The following is a 27,294-nucleotide window of genomic DNA, read 5'->3' on the forward strand; positions in this document are numbered from 1 at the left end:
TCGTGAATGACTTTGAATTTGGTAATTTAAATTTTTACAAAAATAATTTGGAGACTCAGTCATTCATCTAAAATATCCTCTCCGTAAAAGAGACATAATTTTAATATAATTATTGGAATCTTAAATTAGTACGTGTCTATATAGACTACGTGAAAAAATAAAAAAGGAACTTAATTTTATAATATAAAATATATAATAATCAGTAAATTAAAGAAATATTGGATATGGATATGTTTGAAAAATACGGAAATTAGAGACGGTCAAGGCTCAATGATATATCTTATTCAATGTAATTTTATTTATAAATTAATCGTATGGATGCAGATGCAATAATGAGAACTTCAAGAAGCGATACGCGTATTACATTTTACATTGTCAACATTTTGCTGTCAATTTTAATACAAACGTGTGGTCTTGACCTAGATAGGTACCATGATAGAATATAAAGTGACACTTTTTCATTTTTAGCAGTCTAACGTGTTCCGCCTCCTGTTTTCGTGCAACAATTTTACAATTAAATTCTTGTCTTCTTTTTCTTTTATAATTAACGTATATAATATACAATGTATTTCACATTGTATATATATGTACCTGGTTTATATTTATATATAAATATATATATATGTATATATATTTTTATATTTATATATATATACATATATACATATACGCACACAGATATCAGGGAAACCTATCTAGTTTCACAACAGTCATCATAGTTAGGTCTGCATCGATCAAGCATAACAAAAAAAAAAGAGTAGATTTGATTTTAAATAAACAACATTTTACTTTCCCATTTAAGTCATCTAATGGTATCAATTAAAAAATAATAAGAATAATTTTATATAACTTTTTGTCTATTTAATTAAATAATAAATTTTCTGTTATTATCATAATATTACATTTATAAATCAATACACTTTTCACATCAACCTCCTTTTACGAAAGTTTTAATATCACTGAATTGGATAGGTTTACCCTGTTATATATACATATATTAAAAATTTAATTATAATTAATAATTGTAATTATGATAATATTATGTAAATGTCAACGTTGTTAGACATAATATACACTGTATAATTTGCATTATAATTTCTCTCTCGATTTTCAAACGCGCTAACAAACAACATAAGACACTGCGGAAAAACTGGGGGAACTGTTACACATTATATTGTTGTCCTTTGAAATCATTTTTATAAAAGAAAAGGATAAACTTATTTTATTAAAATAAAACTTAAGACTACCATATGTTGTACAACAGTACCCCTTGCTCTTGACATTTAATCACACAAACACATATATAGCGCATTCGATAGCCATATATCGATGATTTCATCGTCAAAAACAAGTGGACGTAATAAAGTGAAGGATAGCGATAATCATGAAACACGTTAGTTAGAAGATTACGACGAAACAGATTTCTAAAAAGTATCCTCGCATAAGAGATTGCATTATTTATTACAGCTAGTTAAAATATGCCACCATTGTATCATAGTTAATGAATGATTGATTAATTGCTAAGCATTATATACCTTTTTTCTGTCTTTCATAATAAAGATACTTGTGAACAAAATGTCAATGAGTGCATGGGACCGTTGAATCTTTCGAATTCGATTATCTTTTATATTTCTCCGTCGCTTTTCTTACAAAGAGCAGTCTCTTTCTCTTTCTTTTTTTTTTTTGTTTTTAATGCATCATAAGACAGAAGATTCAACATATGTGACATTCTTGTTCACAGTTTCGCTTTCCTACATTTTTTTCAAGCAATCGCAAATTACATCCAACCGGTCAAGCTTCTTTTATATTTTCTTTTCATTTCGCGTTCATATATTGTTCTATCCACACGCGGCGCTCTTATATTTTCTTCATTTATTTCACTTTCTGCGTTTCTTATGCCTTTTATAATTATAATCCTCTCTGTTCTTATCAAACGTTCTTCTAAAACATCTCAACATGTACGCGATTCTTAATCTTCCTTCGTTGGCTCGGGTTTCTTAACTAAAGGGATAGCAGCCTTTATCCTATTAACAAAAAATTATATCGCAATAATTAATAAATATATTTTATAGCACGCGTGTATAAAAATGAAAATAAAATGTCTAATCACATACTTGGCTGTAAACTCATCAACCTTTCCCTTAACCAAAGCCAGATTCTCATCAATTTGTGTTTTATTCGTTTCGTACACTTTTGGTAGCGTGAAAAGTGCAACAACACCTGAAATAATACAATCATAAAAATGTAACCAAATTTTATTGCTTCCGAAAAAGAATGTTTTTATAATTTTTTTTTTTTCTATATACTGACCTATGATTATTAAAGTCATTCCATTGAACCATGAGCCAATGTAAGTGAAGCACCAAAGCAAAACTCCAAATTTGAGCGAATCAACGATATCTTCTACCAGGAAGAGTCTACGCAATTCGCTTATGGTTGCGTTCACATGAGCAACAGCGATATCCGCGAGTTCGTGTACTTTCTCAGTAGGTAATGTAAGATCTAGGTCAAGAACATATCTAAAAAAAACAAAAGAAATATAATTAATTTGTTAACATACTTTTGTACTGGATTATTTGCTGTACTCTGTAGAAAAGCTTATTTTTTGTTTTATAGTTAAACTTAATAAGAAAAGTAAACTTACTTAAATGGATGTCCATCTGAAGTTTTTTGAATAGCCTGAAGTACACTTTTGTAAATACGGAAGGCTACCGTGGCGATAAGAATGAGTAATGATAAATAAGCAAGTACGCTGATCAAACTGAAGTAGGCCAGCGACAAAAGCAGCCCTAAAGTCGCTCCAAAAACAGCTCCTGATTTTTTTGGATCGCGCCAGTAGATCAGAGTGGCCACTGTAATAAGAATTACGTTAAAATATCTTTATAATTATTCTATATTTATGTTTTAGAAAAACACATATATAGGACATACATCAATTTTATTCATTTATACGAATCACACATCGCTACTTTTGTAAAATAAAACTTTTTTTCTTTACAGACACATAATATAACATTGATAATTAACAATATGAAATATTTCCAATAGTTCGTTCACATCAACATATAATTAACATTAATTATAATTAAACATACAAATTCGTTACATATTCAGAGAAGTTTATAAAATAAAAAAATAACAAAAAATTGTGTAATATTACTATATTCGTATTATTAATAATCGTGTACTGGAAAAAATACTGTTCTAATATTAGAAATAATACTAGAAACAATAAAAATAATTCACATAAAAGACGGATACTTGTGTTATCACGAAGAAATGCTTTCCTCGACACAAAAGCGTCAAACGAGTTTCATAGCTGCTGCATTGAACAAACGGTTCCCCTGTTGAAGAGGATGAGTCGTACTGTTATTCTGTTACAGTCTAATAACCCTTAGCCATCTCCCCCTTTATTCTTTCATTTCTTTTTTTTTTTTTTTAATAGCTGTACCTCTTTTAATCTCTTGCATTATTTTTTTTTTGTTATTGTTCCTCAATTACGGTAATTATGTGATAATCATTATAATGAAACAATCTGGTAATGTAAGTACACTAGCAAGTATATATTTTCTAAATTTTATATTTATAAACTAACGATTAAAAAAGAACGTTTAATTAAAAAGAACATAATAAAAAATTTCACGAAAATATATATGTAGTATTTTGTTTAACTCATATGAATCTTATAAATATTCCTTGTTAATTAGTTGCCATGTGGACTCCATGAAATCGAACAGATTCATTCTTATTTAAATGTTCAATAAATTAATATAGAATATATTATAATTTTGTTTACATATATGAATTAAACGCGGTTTATTTCGAATGAATATATAAATACTAACAATTTACTGTTATAATTAATAAAATGATAGGATTTATAAAGTCGCGTGGTTAATTCGACCATATGTTGAAATTTGATACATCGATTAGCGTAATGTAAAAGAGTAGAAATTTTTTATATCATACGCGTATCTTTCATCTCGTTTTTTTTTCTTTTTTTTCTTTTTTTTTTTTTTAACTAAACAAATAACTCACCGGCATTCTCATCCGGCAAAACTTTCACCGTAGCTTTCTGTACGTTTCTTCTTGTCATTATCGTATCAACGTATATAACTTCCACGCGAGAAATGTTTAAGACGTCGTAAAATGCTACACGTACGTAAGTTGTGTAGAATATGCAAGCGCACGCGCGATTATAGATCCGTGTGTATCACACACCGGGCCGCCGCGTGGTTAAAACGATATCAACGCCATCACCGATTTCCTCGGTATCCGCACGAACTACAAAACGCGACACGCCGTTTATTCCAAGAATAAGGAACTTTCCAATCGTATATTTTAATATATCATCCAAAAAAAGTCTTTTATTCGTTTCTAATAACACACATTTATAGTCATCGAATAATTCATTCTTATCTCATGTTCTTATGTTATTATATTATATAGTTATTATTATTAACTATTGTTTTAATCTTTCGATTAGGTCGGCCATTTTGAATTTTTCATTTTAAATAATAAACATCTCTTTTGATAGAATTTAAATTGAAATTATTATCTGTTCGTATATTTATAAATAAATACAAAATTGTATTTAAATTATTATAAAAGTATTTTTTCTTATTATTATTTAATTAATAAATATATATTATATATATTATTATTAAAAATTTTTAATCAATTCTGTTGCATCACGTCCTCATTTGAAAATAAACATATTTTAACTAAATATCTAAAATAATCTCTACAAATTTTCCATATTATTTTGGTATAAGAAAGAATGATAACCAATTAAGTAAAATTCTAATAATAAATACAATTAGAACGTAGCAATCGGCTGGCGAGTGATCTAGACGAAGCAGCAGGCATATCTCTCAACCCGAAGCAGGCATAAAGATTTTCGCAATTTCATTTGGCGGTGATTTTGGCGGTGATTCAGTTTTCAGCCACAGTCTTAATAAATCTGTAGCTCGCGGACTAGCGACAAGCCAGAGATTTTCTTTCAACCTTTGCCAAAACTATAATACACATATATACATACACAAAGGATTTACATTTACATGCGTCGTTGGACTGCTCAGGATTAAATCAAAAATTTTCAACCATTCTTCTAACGTGTTTAACATTAACCAAATGTAATCCATGATTAGAAAAAGATAGAAACAAAGAGAGAGAGAGAGAGAGAGGGGGAAAGAAAGAGAGAGAAAGAGAAAAAGAGTGCTGTTGAACCCCTCTTATAAATGCGTAGCAACTACTTAAGAAATATTTATAGCGAGCGGTGAACGATCGGAAACTATGTCATTATCACGTGCGCGAAATATTATTTCTTATAATTTTCCCGATACTTCAAATTTTAACCATGTAACAGCTAGAATTATCTTGCCATTAAAAAAAGAAAAAACAATGCTTGGGTAAAAAGTATCTCCATGATATTTCAAATAAATTATATTATTTCAAAACTTTGTTTTTAAGTTGTAGAATATGGCAAAAGAGGGGGTCATTCTAAAAAGTCTCAAAATAAAGTAATTAATTTAAAAAATCACGTATAGAAACTTTACCATATATGTGATACTTGCAAAAAAAAAAAAAAATTAAAAGAAACTTTCCTGTTCCTTTAATGGATCTACAGTTTGGATTTTTGCAAGTGCTTCTTTATGAATAACGATTAACGATTTCTACTCGATGTTAGAATATTAATGATATATCCTTTTATTTCCGGTATACGTTAGCGAAATACAGTTATCTTTCGTTAAAGAATATTTCTGAAAAAAAAATATGATTCATCGTTTTTTACTGGACTTGAATTTAAAAATATAATATCCAAATAAAATATTATAATATATGTATATTATATTTATATGTGTATGTGTTTATTATGTTGTTTTTGTTATTTGGCTAAGGGATGAATTCATTCAAAGTTGACATTTTATCATCTTGAGTGCAACCAACCTATATTACGGTATGTCATGAATAATGTAAAGAGTATGTGTACTTTCTGTGTATTTCTCTCTCTCTCTCTCTCTCTCTTTCTCCCCCTCTCTCTTTTTCTAACTTTATATATATATATATATATAGAACAAGTGTATATATATATAAATTCTGGTAGGGTAAATTTCATATGTATATATATATATATACACACTCCAACGCGAAATCAAAACGTGTGCGTTAAACACGTGAACGAATTTAATTTATGGAACGTTCTAAGAAAAAGAATATTTATGTAATAGGTTCTACACCTAAATTCCTAAGGATTATTTTGAGAATTTTTAATTAGAAGAATCTTCATTTATCAAAACGTTGTCCTCTCTTCTATATTCTTTTTATTATTTATTTTAATTAAATATAACTGCTATTTTGGATATATTTAAATTATTTCGAAATTGTTTATCTACTTTTTAAATTCCATAAAAATGAGATACTTTTGATTGATTTGTAAAACAGGTTAAAATTACTATATGCACAAACGTAGAAAATGATTTTAAACTTGAATATTAATCATTAGAAGATCATATCAATCAAAATCCGAATACGTATATAAGTCAATAAAAATAATGAATAAAACATGATATACACACTTATTTTCTCTCACTCTCACTCTCTCTCACTCTCACTCTCTTTCAGTATAAAAATTACTCACGTGTTTTTTTCGTAATGGCCATATTTTCAATGATACCGAATAATCCAGGTAAATTCAGATTAACGATAATTCAATTATTATATTCCTATTCCTATTATTATTAATATTATTATTATTATTATTAATTATCCTTATTTTCACCGTATTGTATGTAAGCACCAATTACGAAAGACCTGGTCGAGGTAGGTAAGTAACTACGGACACAATTTGGAAATAGATCGAGACGTTGTGTTAGATTGAACAAGGGATAAGAAAGGGGAGATGAAAAAGAAGAAGAAAAAGAAGAAGAAGGGACGAGTAGGAAGGGCAGAAAGAAATAACCTAACCCAGGACAAGCAGGTAGACAGACAGACAGACACAGGGACACAAACACACAGAATACACAGACAGAACGAATATGTATTTCTGTGTATATGTGTATGAGACAGAAAAAGAGAGAGAGAGAGATGGAAGACAATGGAGACAACACGCACGAGGTCGTAATAAAAGCGTATCGATCCTTGGATTAGGTGGGCGAACGGTATTACGCGAAGAAACACAACTCTCCGGGCTTGACGACACCGGGCCAAGGAAACTAGTCGACTCGAAGAAGAAAATCTTACCGAAAGATAGACAGAAGGGAGAGAGAAAGAAAAAGAGAAAGAAAGAAAGAGGGAGAGAGAGAGACAGACAGACAGACAGAGAGAGAGAGAGAGACAGAGACAAGCCTTCGAAAATCTGGCTTAGGGCCAACGAACCTGGCCACACGTTATATTTAGTTTTATCCGAGAGTTCGAGAGGAGTCTGCTCAATAACTACGTAAGAGGGCGCATATACACGTCTTCATATATATATATATATATATGTGTGTGATGTATATAACCCGAGTATAATATATATGTAACATTGTAGTAAATCATCTAATATGTGTAAAAGTATTTTTCTTTTTATATATTCTTTTCTTATATATTCTATTCTTATATATTTTTTTTTTTTTTTTCCTAATTGTAAGCTAGAAAAATAATTGATTATCACGCGATCGGATATAGATATATATATTTGTTTGTTTGTTTGTAAATACATGTAAAAAAAGGGGATATATATATGTATATACCTCTACTCTACTTTTCAAGACAGATACATACATACATACATACATAGATTTTCAAATACCTTCTCACATTCTTGCTTTCTTACCTCTCGGATTCAGTCTTTCGGGGTTAAACCATGCGTCTGGAAAAAAGACAATTAGAAATATGTTAACAATTTTATTTTTCCAACACCATTTAGAAATCAAATGTTATTCGATATGATGTTGATCGGGGTTTGTTGTTCTCTTTTTGATATACCTTTTGTTGTACTTGTTATATTGTGTGACTGATTTAATGGAAGAAGAAGAATAAGAAGAAGAAGAAGAAGAAGAAGAAGCATGGCAATGAGATAATGATTTGTTATTCGTGATTGAGAGTATGCGCAAAAGTGTGATTTTTTATGTGATTTTCTAAATTTATGATTTTTATTTGAAATTTTTCTAACGTCGTTATTTTATTTGTTAAATTACAAACCGAGCTTGTATTTTTAATTATCTGCGAACAGAATTAGAATAAATTGTCTCGGGAAGGGGAAAAAAGAAAAAAAAGAAAAGAAAGGAATTTTTAAAATCACCCAAAGCCTTTTGATCTACCTTGTAAATGCAGATAATGATTTTAATCGTAATTATAGGTCTTCCATTAGAATTGTTAATTGTTAAGAATCCATTGCATTGTTCATTGTACGTGCACGTTTCATTTTATTACACGAATAATCTTATTCTAATATAAAGACTGTTATTCAAATCTCATTCGCAAAACCAATAAGAAAAATATGTGTGTGGAAAAAAAGGAAACAAATAATTTATCTTACGATGTTATATTCCGATATATTCGTTCATAGCGATACAATCAATAACATGCCAATGATTATGCATTTAAATATTGTTGTTTCTATTATGAAAATGTACACGTCAACTTGACAACGACTAATCGACGTTTTATTTCATTTCTAATTTCGATTATACCTTTGAATAATTGGAGTACAAAGTGCGGTTAACGTTTCACGAGAAATCTTTTTTTTTCTTTTTCTTTTTTTTAGTAAAAGCTTTTGCAATTTTGAAAGAAAAAAAGCATCGAAATCAATCAGAGTAATAGAAATATATTTATCATGCTATTATATTATACTTTTTAGTAGACAGTATATGTGTTAAATATTACGTTGAATAAAATTACCATCGTTGTTTCCAATCGGTGAGAATTTATCGTTTAATAAAAACTATAACTATATCATCGATTTATCATTATTAATAATAAAATTATAATACTCAGAATATATATATCAAATGGTTTTTTTGTTTCAAATAATATTCCAAATAATATAATATTGCCATTAATAATAAATAATATTATTATAATACCTGAAAATATATTTTAAAAATTTATCTTTCAAATAAAAATATTCAATTTAAATATATTCATTCCATTTATCAATGATAATAATTTTACGTAAAATCTAATCGATAAATCAGAATAATTATTATTCAAACAATTCTTTATCCATATCTAAAAATACTTTTTCATATTAAAAAAAGAAACGATTGTGTAAAATCATTGCAAACTATTTATACTGTCAACGCGAAAGAAAAAAATAAGAAAAACAATTCTTACGATTCATCAAATAATACATTGTAGGTATATATATACAAAAAAATAACCTGTTATTTTCTTTTACATAAATATTAAAATAAACGACGACTTATTTATTTTCAAGTTTAAAATTTATCGCTCACGTAAGTGAAACGCATACGTGAGAATTTCCAATAACGTAGACCGTAGAAACTTGGAGAACAAACGTTCATTAAATACTCATTCTATCTATCCTCGGACGATTATGATGATAGATGATATTCGTCTTGAAAGCTAAAAATGAGGCTTATAAATTTCAGAGATTAACTCTCATTATTACGTCTAGGAAGGTTTTAAATGTTGAAGGTTCTTCTTTTAGAAAGAAAGAGAGAAAGAAAAACAAAAGAAATTAAAAAAATTAGACGCAGACTATATAATTATATAGAATTTTATCTTTGATGTCATCTAAAAGACGTTAACGTAATAAACGTGTAATTGCAAATAACAAAAAAGAAGAAAATAATATACATAAACGTGTAGATATTTTTATATTCGTGAATCGTCAAACGTAGATAAAACTATTTGATTACTTTTCCAATCAGATGATACTAATTGTTCCTTAATATCTATCATAAGTATTATTATTCAAAGATTATTTTAAATTATACATACAAATATATTCTTCTGTAAGATTTTCGATATTCGGAAATAAATTTCGAATCAAACGAATTGCATTATCAACAAATTTCGAAACGTATCGGAATTTTCGTTTTGAAATCGTTAATGTATCTACCTTGGCGAATAATACGCAAAACACAGAATAAAAACAAAAAAGAACAGACAAACAATGTAAATTTTCCTTCAGTTGTAACATACATTCGCTTGAAATGCTCACGTTGACTGACGAGTAATAGTTAAATTTAGATATTTCGGTTCTTAAGAAAATTGGTGGATATCAAATGAATACTAAATATTAACTACGCACAAATTTTGAAAAGAATAATAAATAAATAAAAATAATACGAATTTGGAATAATCTTACCTTTTATTCGTTTAAAAATAGAAACATCATTTATTCTTAAACCTATTATTCAAATCAACTGTATATCGTAAAACAGAAGTTATTAGTAATAAAAAGAAAAAATTATTAAAGCAGAGGAACAACAAATAAATAAAAGAAAATTAAAATAAAGGATTATATAGGAGAACAACAGGAAAATCTTCAATGACTCATTCTAGATGAAGATATCGATAAAACTACTTAATAGAGCTTACTTAGCGATATCGTGACATAACCACACGCACACACGCGCACACATACATTCAACCATCCATTCGCGCACACATATCAAGAAAGATATGAGTATTTCTGCACATAAACAGGTTATTGTAGCAAAGATACGAAACTACCACTAGCTACTTCGTACCAAAGTACAAATGCAATTTTTGCCTTTGTCATCGAGATACTACAGCATCAGAAAAGAGGGATAGGAATCGTCTGGTGGCGGTGGAAGGGTAGGGGGGAGGATGGGGGGTTATTACATAATTCAATTTCAATCTACCGCAAAGATTAAATACACTCGGGAGAAACGCAAAGTATCGTATTTCAATTTTACACTTATCGTCTTTCCTTTCTTCGATCACTTGAATTATTTTTTTTTCTGTGTTCAAAGGGTATAATAAAAAGAAATTAATTAAAAAAAGAATATTAGAGATTAAAAATTAATGATGGAAATTACTTTTCTTATCTTTGAAGAATTATCATCGTCAGGTATAAATTCAAACGTGATATTATGTAGATATTTATTTATCTCTTATCGAATATACGAAAGATTAGTATTTTCATTACTCTTTTTTCTTTTTCTTTTTCTTTTCTTTTTTTCAACTCCAAATGATAAAAAACAAGAAGTCCATAATATTAAAAGATAATTTTTAAATATGCGTAGATATATTAATACGTATTCACATAAAGATAATGTAGACAGTAAGTAGTCAATAGAACAACGATCCTTGAACCTTGCTACGACTATGCGGCGCCATTTTGAAAACAGCGTAAAAATCTCTAACATAAGACGTTAAATTATTCCCACGCATGTAATATATATATATAAATATAATTTTTCTTTCTAAATATACACCTGATACAAAATACGTAATATACTTATTGTTAAATAAAAAAGGAAATTATCGATGCTCGCTTGAGAAAAAGAGGTTAGACTTATTGATTCAGAAGGAAAAGAAAAAAAAGGAGGAAAGACAAAAATAAGGAAGAAAAAAAAAAGAAAATTATGAAAAAGATATGGAAGAAATCGATAGGAAACTTTTGCTCGCATAATTTTAATCCGAGAATTAATATAATGATCGATAACCTAGTTTTGATTCCGGACACTTCTCTCAACTACGAGAGTCAAGAGCCATACTGCGCAGGGCGGCCTGCTGCAGCATAGAACTACGTGAATAAACTTCTCATTAAATGAGGAACAATTTTATCGAAATAGTAGGAGATTAAAAAAGTTTTAAACAAATCTATGAATACAATATTATTAAAAATAAAATCAAACTAAAATAGAGAAATATAAAAAAGAATATACATGCGAGTTAGTGGAAATGTGTTTATTATGTGTACGTGTAGGAGGGTATTTGACTAAACGGGAAAGAGGTTTTCTAAAAGAAAGTCTTATTGATTTTCATGGTGTGAAAGAGAGTCACGAATAGATGTCAGGTCGATAAGATTATGGGTGGTAAGCGAAACTAATTATCGTAAGCAAGAGAAAAACAACAAAAGAAAAAGAAAAAAAAAGGAAGAAAAAGAAGAAAATACTGTAAATAACACATTAGAAAAAGTATTTACACTTGAGATGTAGTATGAATTAACTTTGTGTTATTCCTTTTCCTCGATCCACGTATATAGATGTGTGTGCGTGTGTGTATGTGTACACGTATATGTATACATAAATACTAAAGTATTATTGTATGTGTAAGTATGGACGAGTCAAAGTACGCGTGAGGAACAGGAACGACCAGAATCGCAGCAGCTGAATCGACCGACCCTCTTCTTCTATCTCCATCGTGTATTAGAGCCTTTCGTGCTCTTTAAAAATGGCGTGGATCGCATATGATTTGTCTTATTTTTGCAGGATGCGTAATAAAAAGAAAATAATATATAATAATAAAACACAAAAATATATGACAAAATAAATAAAATAGATATCAGAAAAATAAGATAAATATCAGGAGATAAAATTCCAACGTTAGACGTAACGCTGCACTTTGTCCTGTTTGAAAAAAAAAATGGAATATAAAGAAAATGGATGACCATGTTAACGATTATGACGATGACGATGACGATGACTATGATGAACAACTGGAAAGATATTAAATAAAATAAAAGAATAAAGAATAAAAAAAGAATGTATGAAGCGAGAATAGTAAAAGAAACATGATTGATACGAAAAAATCTTACTAGGATTAAGAATATTCCAGAAACAGGGAACGCCAGTAGCATTAACGTTGGTAACAACTGCGTTGGTGGTGGTATCGTTGTTGCTCTTCCGCGCGGAATTTTCTTTTTCCGGAATTGGGCACGACGCCGGTGCTACAGTCTCCGAATCCATGTTTATAATATTTGAAATATATTATATACGTTTGTTCTTTTTATCGAGTAGAAGGTATCGACGTTGGCTATTAGGGCGCGTGCACACACAAGGAAAAAAGTCTAAAGCGATTTATTAACACACCGTTTTCAAAGACGACGATTGAACACGACTACTTGCGCGTCGAAGAATTAGAGTCTTACTGTTATTGATAATAATTGTAGTAGTAGTAGTAGTAGTAACAGTTTAATAATAGTTGTTCAAAACACCGCGGGGTCTAGAAAAAAAAAAGTAACACGAGAACGTATAAATCACTGTTGGTATCTTTACGTTTTCCTTAACCCTTAAACTCGTCCGAGGTGAAAGTCGAAAAGATTAAAAAGAGGATTACGAGCGAAAGAATAAACGAGATAACTTAGTGTTTCGAAAGGAAAATTAAAAAGTAAGAAAGAAAGAAAGAAAAACAGAGAAAAAGAGAGAGAGAGAGAGTAACAATCAAATATATATCTATATCTATATATGATATTTATGTATATATAATAAGTATCAGATGAGAAAAAAGAATGAGAGGACGCAAGTGTCGCTCCGCACTGCGAACAATTCGGCTCGTTTCTACGTTTCTTCCTTCCTTTCTTCCTTGTCACTGTATATCTTTCTCTCTCTCTCTCTCTCTTTCTCGTTATATTTCACGGCGCCGATGCCTTTTTCTTTCTTCTCGTAAAGAACTAAACACCCCTGCCGAATCGGTCGGCACAGTCGTCGACGAGAACTGCTGGGCGTACCTGATACGCAATTTCTCTACGTTAGATGCGCAGAAAAAAAAAGATGAAGGACGCGCCGTCGCTCAACAACGAGTCCTTTTTTTTTCCACGCAATTTATCTCACGAAAGATACGGCCCTGACACTCTCCCAAAGAGGACCCCTCACCAAATTTGTTTGTTTGTTTCTATCTTTCTTTCTTTCTTTTTTTTTATTTATTCCTTTCTTCCTTCCTACCGTTCTCCCTTATCCTCTCCCCTCTACCAACTCCTCTTTGTTAAATCCTTTTTACACGAGGCTTTAAATGCCTTTTGAATGAAATTCCGCTCGGTGAATTTGATACGTCGAAAATGAAACTTGGGAGTCGCGCGCGTCGTTCGAGAACTGAAGGCTGTTATCGACCCGCGCTTAGCTCCGACCCCTCCCTGCATCCATCCCCCTTCTCTTCCTGCGGAACTCCCTACTCTATTGTACTCTACTCTACTCTACTCTACTATACCCTTTTTCTCTCTCTCTCTCTCTTCCTTTCCTATCCTATCCTACTCTTCTATCCTTCCATGTTACCATCGCCACAAACCTCATCACCCTTTCCCTTATATTTTCCGTTCCTTTCCACCTTTATACTACACTTGCCTCTCACCGCGCATCGATATATTAACTTCGACTACAGCGCTTTGATTACCTCCGGTGACGATATCTCAAACTATATATAGGATCTACTTTAGTACCGCCAATTTTCGAATTTAATTTCAATTTGAGATATTGAATACTTTTAATTTATACTTTCTTACGAATGTTTGTTTATTCGCGGTTATGTTTAATAGTAAAAGAAGAAAATTCGCGACACACGTAGTTTTATACTTATTCGATCGTCCATCGATTGTTTCGAATGTAACCTAAGACGCATGCGCTAATTTCAAAAGCGGAGGGAGCTTTATGAATAAATGAGTGAGCAGGGAAGAAGGAAGGGTCAGAAACAAGATACTTTACTGGTCGAGGGATTAGAACGACTATTTGCAGGAGACATATAGGCGCCCACGTAAACCGAAGACAAACCCTCAGACTGTAATAGACTGTAAAACCTTATGCCTTCTTCGTGGGGAATATATATAACACGCACTAAACTAGGTTCAATGAATTTAGTATGATCTTACTTGCGTTACTTTATAAAAAAGAAGTCTAGACCTTTTATCCGACAATACGCGTAGTTGTGAGAAACTAATAATTTATAATATCTACTATCAATTTTTGATAAAGAAAAATTGATTATTATTTTTATTATTGTTTTCTTATTTCTTTCTATAATTTTTTTTCTTTTTTTTTTAATTCCTTGGATATTATTATATCACAAAAGGAAATCGATATGGCAGCCCTCCAAGAATTTTCACTGTCACGATTTTTTTTCTAAGGCTACGAATATTTGAAATCCGATCGTATATACTACAGTAAATTAGAAATCTGAGAAGACCAGCTAAGAAATTCTCTCCCGAGGTCACCACTCCAGCTTCCAGACTGAATCATGACTGAACCCAGAAAATGACGTTACTTTTAGAAGGATGGCCGAGACCTCTGTCAACGTTGACCGACATTAAATGCCTGACATTAACAGACTAGAGACATAAAGAATCCTTGAAATTCCTTGGCAAGAATCTAACACGCAAGTACAATTTACTTACTTACAATTAATGTTAAATTACGCGTTTGCTTCAAGTTACTATGAACAAGAAAATTCCTACTTTCTCTCATTAGATTACATCTGATATACAGAAACCTACCATACCGACTGTAGATTCGCTACACGGTCGGTAAAAAGAATATCAATATTATCAACTAGAGTGTACCCTGTTGGTAAGATCGAACTAACATTTTAAATCAAATTTATATTGTAAATTATACGAGATAATTACTATAAATATTATAATAAAAACAATATAAGAATAATTAGATCTAATTTCTCTCGGAAATCTAGTACTAATGATTTATAAACAATTGAATAAATAGAAATTGTTTACTTGGGAAAGTAATTTGCTTTGCAAAAAGGTGCAAAATAAGAAACGTGCAATTTGCGAACAAGTGTTAAAAGAAAAGAACTATGTAAAAAGATTACAAGAAAAGAATAGAATGTCTGATCTTTCAACAGTTTGCACAATTATCATCACCGCTTGAACTTTCTATTTAGTTTCTTTATCCTACGTAAAGATAGGCCATACGTCATACCGATAATATAATTGATCGATTTAATTTTATAGCCTGACGGATATTTTTTTTACTAAATAGAATTACGTCATTATGTCAGAATATAATACGAAACAGTGTGCACAAAGGTGTGTCACATATATGTATTGAGTACTGCAGTAAGAGAGAAAGAGAGAAAGAAAGAGAGAGGAGAGAGAGAAAGAGAGTTCGGATCAATAAACTGTAGTAATCAATACTTACTAAGACGATTTAAGTTACACCAAAGGCTATCATTATGCGCTCTCTCATATTATCCCTTCAATAATAATTATTATTATTAGAAGAAATAACATGTGAGACATATAGGTGAACGTAAATAGATGTAATCTTAAGTGCCTTAACCGCACGCGCAAATCCGCAAAGAAAAACTATCGTTTCAATATCAATTAATCAAACCTAATGTTTACATTTTATCTTTCTACCGATTCGACCATAATTGATCATAAAAAAACAGTTCTTTCACACGAACCTAGAAACTCTTTTATAAAATATAAAAAAGAAAATGAATCTATAATGATGTCTTGTGAAGAATAATTAATTATTAACAACACTAGAGGTTTTTGCTTCTGATGATCCAAATCTATAATTTGTTTTAAACGTGTTATTATTAATAAAGAAAGAAAAGAAAAGAAAAAGGAAGAACGTAGAAAGAAATCTCTATCAGTTAATTATTTCTCAATCTTATTCATCCTCGAAGTCTAATCGCGAGAATATAATTAAATTATGACGAGACCAAACTATAGGAATAGCCCGGTCAATGAGCATATGGAGCGATTAGCATGTATCCACGTAACGGTAATAATTATTCATATCATCGGACTATAGGAGGGAAGAATTCTGCATATTTACTTAACCGTGTGTGTGTATATACGGTATGAAAAATAATTATTTTGCATATATATATATATATATATATGTATCCCATTATTATGACTAAGACTTTTGAAAATACTTTTTGTATGAAGTAAGTCAGCTAATAATTGTTATGCAAAGGAAGGAAGTGTTAAAACGTTAAACGAACATCTTAATACTGAAATTGAATGGTTTACTCTTTTTCTTTCAACAACAGCTAATCGTTTATTTTTAGATATTTGTCACATGACTATACCTTCTTCCATTTTCCTCACCCTCCCCATACTTAATATCCTTTCGTTACAAAGAACGTGAAAGAAATAACATAGTTGTTCCTCCTCCTACTCCTCCTTCTTTACTCTTCGTCAGCCAAGACTGGTCGGAAACAACTCTCTATAAGTGTATAGATGCTTCGGCGCATTTCGTTCGCTTATGAATCAACCTTTAAGTTTATTTTAATCTCTTGAAAAGTGACTCATCATAAACCATGACAAAATATTTCGCAATACGTTTGGGGGGATTTAACCTAATATAAGAATTTAGTTGATAGAAAAAGTTGTTATCTACCCTTGTCAATGAAAATGTCAAACATTATCAGTCAAGTACCACTCATATGTTAAATTGAAAATGATAATAATTATTCAAATGAATTTTATCGTGTCTTACTTTTATTTCTTATCCGTTTTAATTCTTTTTCTTTTTTAATCCTTTCTTTTGTTAATTTTTATCCGATAACGAGAGACGCTATTAAAATGTTTTAATCAGTTCGAGATTAAAAAAACGTTCTCAGTAGATCAGCTTTATGTATGGCACGTGTCACGAAAAGAAATCTTTTTTATTCGGTGATGATGCAATGCAGCGAGTAAATATATCGATTTTAAACGGTATGATGCGATGGTACAGTTATGCAAAAATGTATATGTCTAACTTACCGAGTCCCATGTCCCTGAAGATTTCCTTTGGCGCTATTTCAATGTCCTGAATCCTGTCTTCGGGTTTATCAACATTATACCTTGCATCTTTCTGTCCATCACCCTGGGTAGACAATTTGGATATACTAGAAGCAGTTTTGGATTCGGATTTTGTAGTGGAATTAAGTGTTTTATCGTCCTTTTGATCAGTCCTCTTGGTCGTTGTAATTTTTGTAGTTGTGATTTGCTTTGGTTCCGTTTTCATCGTGACCGTATCTTTGACAATGTCGTTGACGTTATCCGAGATCGTCGAAACGGTCTCATTTGTATCTTTAAAGGTCCAATCATTTGACAAAGATTCCTTCCCCGAGTTAATGTCATCGGCAAGAGAACTTCGCTGATGAGATTGTCTCGAAGAATCTCTTTCTAAGTTCTCTTCCGAAGAATCGCGATTACTACTCGAAACAATATCGGTACTTTCTTTGTTTGATTTGATTACAGGTGCGGATGGGATAGTCGATGAATGGACAGAATCGGAATCGAGTGTTTCGAAGGAACTTAAATTTTCTTTTTCCGGCATATCTTTCTTGGTAAGATTAGAGCTCTGATCGTCATTCATTTTCGTTTGATCTGACACAGCAGCAGAAGTAGCAGTAGTAGAAGATATTAACGCGTCTTTGTTGATATCGGTTGTAGAAGTCACGGGTATGTTGTTGTCAGAGAAATCAAGGAGTAGGTTATTATCAATGCTTGTTGGTAAAGTATGGGGTGGCGGTGCCGATGCGGTACGTTCAATTTCCACGAAAGCGACAGTGGCAGCCTTGGGGTTGAACCCTTCCGCGGAAGTTGTCCTACCTACCGGCCGTTGAAACGGATCCGCCATGGAGTCGTATTTCTCGATATCAGCGGAAGGTGGCGGGGTGGCGGGTAAAGCCTTTTCCTCCTCCTCCAGCTCCTCCCTCTTCCCCAGCTCCTCCTCTTTTTGCACCTCCCGTTCCTCCTGTTCGTTTAGGAAGGTACGTTTAGGTAATGTACAACTTGGTAACTGTTCATGCTCCGTTTGAACTTTGGGATCCATAGAGTCTGCTGCTGCCTGAAGATCTTTTTGCACACGTGGCTGCTCCAAAACTGATGATTGTTGTCCCTCGGACTTAGCTTTTTCTTCTTCCACCGATCCCCCACCTTCTTTTTTCGCACCTTTCTCCTTCTCTTCCTTCTCCTTCTCCTTCTCTTTCTCCTCCTCCTTCTTTTCCTCTCCCTTCACCTTTTTCGAACCACCATCAGCATTTTCATCATCATTATCCTTCTTTTTGTTGCTCAACTCCCCGAGCAAATTCTCAGGCTCGACCCGTTCGAAATCGTCGGTGGAATCGTGCTCGCGTTTAATCGTCCCAACGATATCCTCGATTTTCGAATCGGTATCCTTCTTGGGTTCTTCCATAACTGTCGTTATTTGACTCTCCTCTGACGTTATCGACATCTTCTTCTTCTTCTTCTTCTACTTCTCCTCCTCCTCTTCTTCTTCTACTTCTTCTTCTTCTCTCTTATTCTATCTCCTTTCTAATTATTCTCTACTTTCGATACCTTAGTAAAGTTATATATTAATATATGTATGTGTATGCAGTTGTTAGCCAGGTCCTGTCGTATCCTGTCCCGTGTACGATGCGTCAAAAACGTACAGCAGACAGCAGCAAACTTGTATTCCCCGTTCTTCTTCTTCTTCTTCGATTTTAATTTTCAGGAGCGTAGCAACGTAGACTCGTCTTTATATGTGTCCTTTGATTAATTAAAAATTAATTTCAATCCTCGATGTATTCGTAACGAGAAGATAATCACGAATGCGTATCCTCGGTTCCTTCTTGCTCCTTCTCACCGACGTCGCGCCGACGATAAACGCCGACGGCGCTGCTGCCGACGACCGTTTTTATTCTCCCTATCCTTTTCCCGAGAAAGACACACGTGCGAATCGCTTATCCTTCAATCTAATATATGTATATATCTCTGTATATAAGTTATGTTTCTATAGTTATCTTTCTTTCTTTCTTTCTCTGATTTATGTTTATGTACACGAAGTTACTTCTTCAACAGCTTTCTTCTATCTCTATCTCTATCTCTCTCTCTCTCTCTTTTTATCTTTCTCTATCTCTTTCTCTCTCTCTCTCTCTTTATCCAATAACCGTTCTCTTCCGGTTAACTATCCGCGAATTCCTAACCTTTTATTACAATCACGTATGTATGTATATATGTAAGTACTTAACGTGCGTGTATCTGAGAATTCACCGGCTTAGAACGAGAAAACAGTTTTGGTAGAATGAAATGGCTCACACACCGGATATATTTTTATCGGCTTTTTACACGCGCTCTTTCCTTGCACTAGAAAACGTCAAAGTGACAGCCGGAGAACCAGAATACGTCAAGTGCACAGTGGTAGGGATAACGCTGGAGAGAGACGGAGAGAGAAGATGAGTGGGAGAAAACTGTGCGTAAATGCAAGGGATGGAACGAGTGAGAAAGAGAGAGAGGGGGAAATCTATAATAAGAACCACCAAAAGTTGACGTTTGCATCAACGAATTGTAAACATTCTCAAATTTCTTTTCATTTTCCTAATTCATCGAGTTTCTATTCTCTATCGTGTTCCTTTTTTTCCTTTCTTTTTTGAGAAAGGGTTCTTCAGCCTTTTTTTCGTATATTGTGTTTATTATTCGTGTTAGGTTTACATTTCGCAATCGGTCCAGCGCGCCCCCTGCCTTTACCCTTTCTTGCTACGTTACTGATGTGCCGGCTCGTTCGACCAATCGCGAGCGTTCTTACAAAGCGACTCGAACGTCGAGTTAATGCGCGCGTAATACGAATACGTTTACGCATTGGTATCGTTATGACAATTAAATTTTAATATTTAAACATGTATTTTTATATTTTTACTTGTATATACGTACATAAAATGTTCTTTAAATAATAATACAATTGTAAAGATTATTTATACATAAACAAATAAAGAATACAATTGTTTTATATAAATGTTTATTTCTAGGAAAATGAATTTATGGTAATGTTGAAATTAATGTAATTAACTATTTTGTTATTAATGAACGTTGTTATAAAATAATAATTTTATTTATAAATTTATATTTTGAATATCTGAAAAAAGATATTTCTTATAAGGAAAAGAATGTAATTTTTCTTATTTAACAGCAAATCCGGTGTAATTCTGAAAATAGAAATCGAGCAAGGTTTTATAACGACATTCATATATATATAGATATATACAGGTAAGAAAAGTGCATCTGTACTCATCAGTACATTTTGTCGACGAATCGTTCTAAGAATTTGATTACTTAGAAAACTGATATCGATAAAAAATAACAGAACATTATACGATAATACTTTAATTTTATTTCGTTAGATAAAATTTGTAACTAATATTAAATAATATCAAAATAAAATAAATGTATATACTTAAAGTAACGTAAAATACATTAAAACGATTGCAATATAGAAATAAATAAATAAATAATTTTATACGTGGTGAGATGAAAATTATTGTTATAAACAAAGTTGAGAACCTCTGAGATGTGAGAAGACTAAACCAGGGCTTCTCAAATTGCAAGTTTGCAACTCAATATGGGGTTGCAGAAATTTGAGCGAAAATAAAAATTTCCTACATCTACAATGACCCAAAAATTAATTCAAAAACAGTTTGGCAACACTACGCGTATAATATGACTGTAAATTTAGAAAAGTAAAAGAGAACATGGTATCAAGTCTATACCCAGAGTCGCGAAAATGTTTGATCAGTGAAAGAGAGTTGTTAAGTAGAAAAAAGTAGATAAACGAAGGATAAAGAAAGGGGTGCCAAAATATCCAAATTCGTTCCTGATATTGAAGAAAATGGGTGCGGATAGGACTGACTAAACTCGCACACACACAGAGACATATTCGCCAAGATACTAAAGTAAAGTTCTGTTATCATTGACATATTAACACAATATACCTACGTCTAATTTCATAACTATTTCGTTTTCAATGATTACATAAACTTTGAACTATTATAATTCATTAAAATTAAATATTTCATCCTATAATTTAAAAATCACAGATTAAGCAAACGCTTTTTTAAATGTATAACATTAACACATAAATAATTAAATAGATAAATAAAATAAAAATAAAACTAGAGGGGGGTCGGTCATGTTTGTTTGTAAATTATTAAAAGGATATAATCATTGAGCCATATTGTTGTATCGTGTCGTAGACTTTTGAATATTTAGAGTTAATTAAAAATGTGCTCGATTGCGCGCAAACAGGGGATATAAGTTGGAGAAAGAGAGAAGAAAGTAAGGCAAAAGAAAGAGATAAAGAAAGAAAGAAAGAGAGAGAGAGAGAGAGAGAAGACAAGAGAGACAAGAGGGAAAGAAAGAAAGAGAGAAAGATAAAGAAAAAGCGCCGGGCGCATTGCGCAAGCGCGCAAAGCGGAAAACACGTTTGTTGCCTTGGTTGCTGAGAAGCACATAGCGGGCTTTGATACGCGCGACGTTAACCGGTCAGTCTCGTAGAGACTCTGTTCTTCTTTAACTGTATAAAGTACGCGACGCAGTTTAACACTTATTTTCCTTAATAAGAAATCATTTATTTTCTAAAGGTAATTCAATTATTTTCGTCTTAGGATCCCACGTGTTGACTTTTTTCGGTCTTGTATCTTCTTTGTGTGTTATAACTCTTCCTCTTTCCTTTTATTGACTATTTCTTACTGTTTGTACATTGCCATTTTCTCAATTTCTTGTGATACGTGTATCACACATTCTATTTATGTACTTTTTTGATTAGAAATTGAGGAAGAAGAATGGCAACAACAAGGAAGACGAGATCTTATATACCCGCAGCAGACTTTGATCCAATTGTGAGAACGACGTGGGATGAGAATAAGGATGATAGTAGTGATCAGATGAAGAACAGTTTAACCTCGTACGATGATTCGTTGATAAATGGCAAAACTAACGGCTATACTGTATTGCGGAGCAACGGTCATGCACGGGTAAGTGTAGTGGTGCATCTATGTCACATGTCAGATTATGCGACACTACTATTTTATCATTGTTCTTTCTATCACGATTGAATGATTTTTTTGTATGTTTACCATATCTAATCACTGATTCATTTTGTTAAGAATTTTTTATTTATTTTTTTTTTGTATCTTTTTTTAAATGCCTTTTTCTGTTATTTTTTTCACAATCGACTTATCTCATCGACCTTATTTTTCATATCACTGTACTACATCATCATTCAAAATTCTTACACAATTATATGGTTACATAAAATATAATATATTTAATTGCTACCTGTTTTAACGAAGAATTTTAATAATGATAATTGTTATTCTTTTTTTTTTCTTTTTCTTCTTCTTCTTTTTTATTATTTTCTGTACAATCAAGCAAGCAATTTCTTTCATCGACCTTATTTTTCACGTCATTGTACGCATTCATAACATCTTCTAGTTAATCTCAGTTGTAAAATAATATTTGATAATTAATTCAAATGTTCGATTGGTATAATATTTTAAAAATGAAGTTTTTTTTTATAATAATTACGGAATTTATATAATTGATTGCATACTAATATTACATTATTGATATATGAACACGTGTATATTTTTAATGTTGTTATCACATATTATCACATTTTATTTTCTTCCATATTCTATAAAACTTTCATTAGAAGAAGATAAGAAGTAATTATCATTCTTTGGAACTAATATCGATACTTTTTTTTAAATTTTTTAAATTAATATCTGATATATTTATAGCAAATATTTTATTCTAACAAATCTAATGTTACGAGATGTATTTACCATTAACTTCTATAGTAATCTGTATTTGTAGATATTTACTAAAATGTTATATGAATTTAGTTATTTTATCAGTTTATAGATAATACAAAACTAATTTTTTTACTTTGATAAGAAGCTTCAAAAAAATGATAATACATATAAAAATGAAAATTTCTATGTATGTTTCAGTGTTCCAAGAATCATAAAAATGATATAGAAAAAAGTTCACTCTCGAAAGAATCCTTTGAGAAGGTTGCACTTTTAACTACAATAATAACACACATTGGCTTTTACATTCTTATGATTTTAGGTGTTGTAAATCAATTTTTCTTTACACCAAAAGTAGCTCAGGAAAAAAATCGACAGGTAAGAGATGATACGATAGATCAATTAATATAAAAAATAATAAGATTTAATATATATATATATATATGTATATATATTATTAATTTCAGGGTTACGCACCGCTGTATAATCATTTTGAAAAATTTTATCTTCTATACGTCTACAGAAGAGTAAGGGATTGTTGGAATAGACCGATAAGTTCTGTACCTGGTGCAATGGTCATGTTGAAAGATCGTGTCACTCATGATTATGGTTGGACCTTTCAGTAAGAGACTACGAAGAAATCTGTTCAATTATTAATTATTAATATTAATGAGATATAACGTATCAACAGGTTCACTGGATCTAACAGATATTGTATAAATTTGGGATCTTACAATTATTTAGGCTTTGCAGAATCAAGTGGAGAATGTATAGAACAAAGTATTGAGGTTCTCAAAAAATTAGGTTGTGCGAGTTGCAGTACTCGTCTTGAAATAGGTAAAAATATATATTTTTTAATGTTATGTAGAAATGAAAACATACAATTAATTAGTAAATTTAAATTAAATTTCAATTAAAAGATTCTTTGTCTGTTAGGAAACGCGCCTATCCATGAAGAATTAGAAAAATTAACTGCTAAATTTTTGGGAGTCGAAGATGCCATAGTATTTGGGATGGGATTTGCTACAAACGCATTAAATTTACCATGCCTTATTAGTAAAGACTGTTTGGTGGTAAGCGATGAGAAAAATCATGCATCGCTTATACTTGGATTACGATTGTCAGGAGCAACGGCACGTGTTTTTAAACATAATAGTAAGTGGATATCATTTTACAAATAATAATGAAACGGTAAAATACACGTATGTCTACCTTATTGCAGATGTAAAACATTTGGAAGATATTTTAAAGAAAGCAATAGTTTACGGTCAACCCAAAAGCGGTAAACCATGGAAGAAAATAATTATAGTAGTTGAGGGCATTTATTCGATGGAAGGATCAATAGTACACCTTCCTGAAATTTTAGAACTGAAAAAAAAGTACAAAGTTGGTATAATTGCTGAATACAGAATTTTTTCAAAAGTTTAAAATCTCGGAAAGTCTAATAATATTAACGATTAGCCATAATGATATTATATTTCGTTATGTTGTAATCATTAACCACTCGGGTACGAGCGTCGACTATAGTCACACATTGTGCTAAACATAGGTTGTGAGCAAAATTTCGTAGCTAGTAAGCGCCGTACCGAAGTGATTAAATATACGTAAAGAATCAAATTTTCTAAAATTATTCAATAATTGCTCGTTATTATTATATTCGTATCTTTTTATGCAAAAAAGTAAGATAATAAAAATTAAATTTAAAATTAATGATGAATAAGATAAAAAAAGATTACAATCGCAAAAATATTTATCAATAATTCATTATTATTGTGAAATTTGTAGGCTTATCTTTATGTGGACGAGGCTCATAGTATCGGGGCGATAGGAAAACATGGTCGAGGAGTTTGTGATTATTATGGTATAGATCCTCGTCAGATTGATATGCTAATGGGAACATTTACGAAAAGTTTTGGATCTGCTGGGGGATATATAGCCGGAACAAAAGTATGATTTAATAATAAATGATTTTCTTTTTCTGCTCTCTATATTCTATTTATCACATTTATAATAAGATTATATTTTGTTTATAGACTTTAATAAATTATTTACGGGTACATAGTCATGCTCATACTTATGCTACTGCCATGTCGCCTCCAATAGCGCAACAAATTATCTCATCTATGAGAATCATCTCGGGTGAGGATGGAACTGATGCCGGAAAAAATCGTCTCAAACAATTGGCAAGGAATGTCAGATATTTTAGACGTAGGTTAAATCAAATCGGAGTTATTATTTATGGAAATGAAGATTCACCGATAGCACCGATGCTAGTTTTTTTATTTTCTAAAGTTTGGTACGTTTTAATAATTTTTATGTCACATTTAAAAAAAAAAAGAAAAAAAAAAGAAAAAAGAAGATCAAAATTCAAATGAAAAATATTTATGATATACCAGGACGGTAGTACGTGGTTTTACAAAATATAATATAGCAACGGTCGGCGTTGGATTTCCTGCCACACCTCTAATGGAAGCTAGAATACGTTTTTGTCTTTCTGCTTCGCATACAAAGGAACACTTAGATTATGTAAGTAATAATCATCGATGATATAGATCTTTTTCTTTTTTTTTTATATTAACGTGATATTTCGTATATTTTACAGGTATTATTACACGTTGAAAAACTAGCTAATAAATTAGGATTAAAGTATTCGCGCAAACCTCGTGATCCAAATCCTATAGAGTATTATTCTGATAATGAAATGGAATGACCTACCTCATAGCTTAGTAAATCTTTAATTAGTTCGTTTTCTTTTTCTGTCTTTTTTTCTAAGATTTTAAGATATCTCTAAAAGCTTTAAAGCAGTCACAATATATCTTTACATAAGATTCGTATGATAATAACCAGTGAAAATATAAGTATTAAATAATTTAGATTGCTATATACAATTAAAATGCATCAGTTTTGAAAAACATTATTTTTAGTTCAAAGCTATGCAATCAATCTAAATAATTAAGAAATCTAAAATCGAGTTAAGAGAGCTTACGAAACCATGTATTCCACAAGTGAAGTCTCTAATCTTAGCATTCGATCATTTTTTGTCTAACACGAAATTAGATTTTTTAAGCACCATCGCAATCCTTTTCAGCATACATATATATATACTAATTCTTACAAATGATAATGTTACTTACACAGCAATTAAAAATTGAACAAGCAACGTATATCAGTGATGCGAGTCTTAAGAAACATTAAAAAAAAAAATCAAGATAATATTTCGTAAAATTTAATATTTACGATAGTAGTAAATATATATACATATATATATATCAACACAATATTGTACGATAAAAAAATAATATAGTTATTTATATTATTTTGTTATCTAACGTGTAATATATATAAAATGAGAATAACTTGCTATTCTATCTAAAAAGAAAAGAAAAGTGCAACTTATCGTACACTTATAAAAAAGAAGAATTATCAATAGTCATTGTGATAAAAGTATACTTATCACTTTTCTTTCAACAGTTATTGTATTATATTCTTATCATTTCAAATGATAAAAAACAAAAGTTAATTATTTATTTCTAACTATACAAAACTTTATCAAATTTAAAGTTATGATACTTTTCAATGATGATGTATTTTCCAGTTAATTTAATTTCAAATAATTGATGTACAAGATTTTATATTTTATTTAATGTAGTAGGGCTTTTCAAACTTTTCCATTTGATGACCCACTCTACTCAAGCAAAGATTTGTGCGATATAGATTCTATACTATTTATACCTAGATATAGATTCTATACTATCTTCTTTTTTAATATCGTAAACTCAGACATATTATACATGTGATATCAAACTGGTTTTAAATTAATTTTCAGTCGTTACGTATTCAACAATTTTTTACTTT

The 27,294-nt window shown here is 30.9% G+C and overlaps 2 protein-coding genes across 7 annotated transcripts; one reads left to right on the forward strand and one right to left on the reverse strand.

The window, feature by feature from the left end:
- Positions 1-1,885: 1,885 nt before the first annotated feature.
- On the reverse strand, positions 1,886-20,070 carry LOC122514350 (reticulon-1-A). Of its 6 annotated transcripts, none has more exons than XM_043631114.1 (7): positions 13,866-14,076; positions 12,740-13,146; positions 7,817-7,852; positions 2,645-2,852; positions 2,311-2,519; positions 2,115-2,220; positions 1,886-2,024 (listed from the first exon to the last, which is right to left on the reverse strand). In XM_043631114.1, the coding sequence occupies exons 2-7, from the start codon at positions 12,888-12,890 to the stop codon at positions 1,970-1,972; spliced, it is 765 nt and encodes a 254-aa protein (XP_043487049.1). In that variant the 5' UTR covers positions 12,891-13,146; positions 13,866-14,076; the 3' UTR covers positions 1,886-1,969. The 6 variants fall into 6 exon arrangements, with proteins under 6 accessions (XP_043487049.1, XP_043487051.1, XP_043487047.1 ...); XM_043631116.1 differs by having other exon boundaries at positions 13,652-14,076; XM_043631112.1 differs by lacking the exons at positions 12,740-13,146; positions 13,866-14,076 and adding an exon at positions 17,648-20,069.
- Positions 20,071-22,073: 2,003 nt separating this feature from the next.
- Positions 22,074-26,388, forward strand: LOC122514351 (serine palmitoyltransferase 2). The gene is made up of 11 exons (XM_043631119.1): positions 22,074-22,266; positions 22,452-22,659; positions 23,641-23,817; positions 23,907-24,061; positions 24,131-24,276; positions 24,376-24,594; positions 24,662-24,825; positions 25,225-25,386; positions 25,473-25,735; positions 25,836-25,965; positions 26,042-26,388. The coding sequence occupies exons 2-11, from the start codon at positions 22,468-22,470 to the stop codon at positions 26,147-26,149; spliced, it is 1,716 nt and encodes a 571-aa protein (XP_043487054.1). The 5' UTR covers positions 22,074-22,266; positions 22,452-22,467; the 3' UTR covers positions 26,150-26,388.
- Positions 26,389-27,294: the final 906 nt, after the last annotated feature.

This window comes from Polistes fuscatus, unplaced genomic scaffold (assembly GCF_010416935.1).
Source record: "Polistes fuscatus isolate 324 unplaced genomic scaffold, CU_Pfus_HIC Scaffold14, whole genome shotgun sequence".
In the NCBI taxonomy this organism is placed as follows: domain Eukaryota; kingdom Metazoa; phylum Arthropoda; class Insecta; order Hymenoptera; family Vespidae; genus Polistes; species Polistes fuscatus.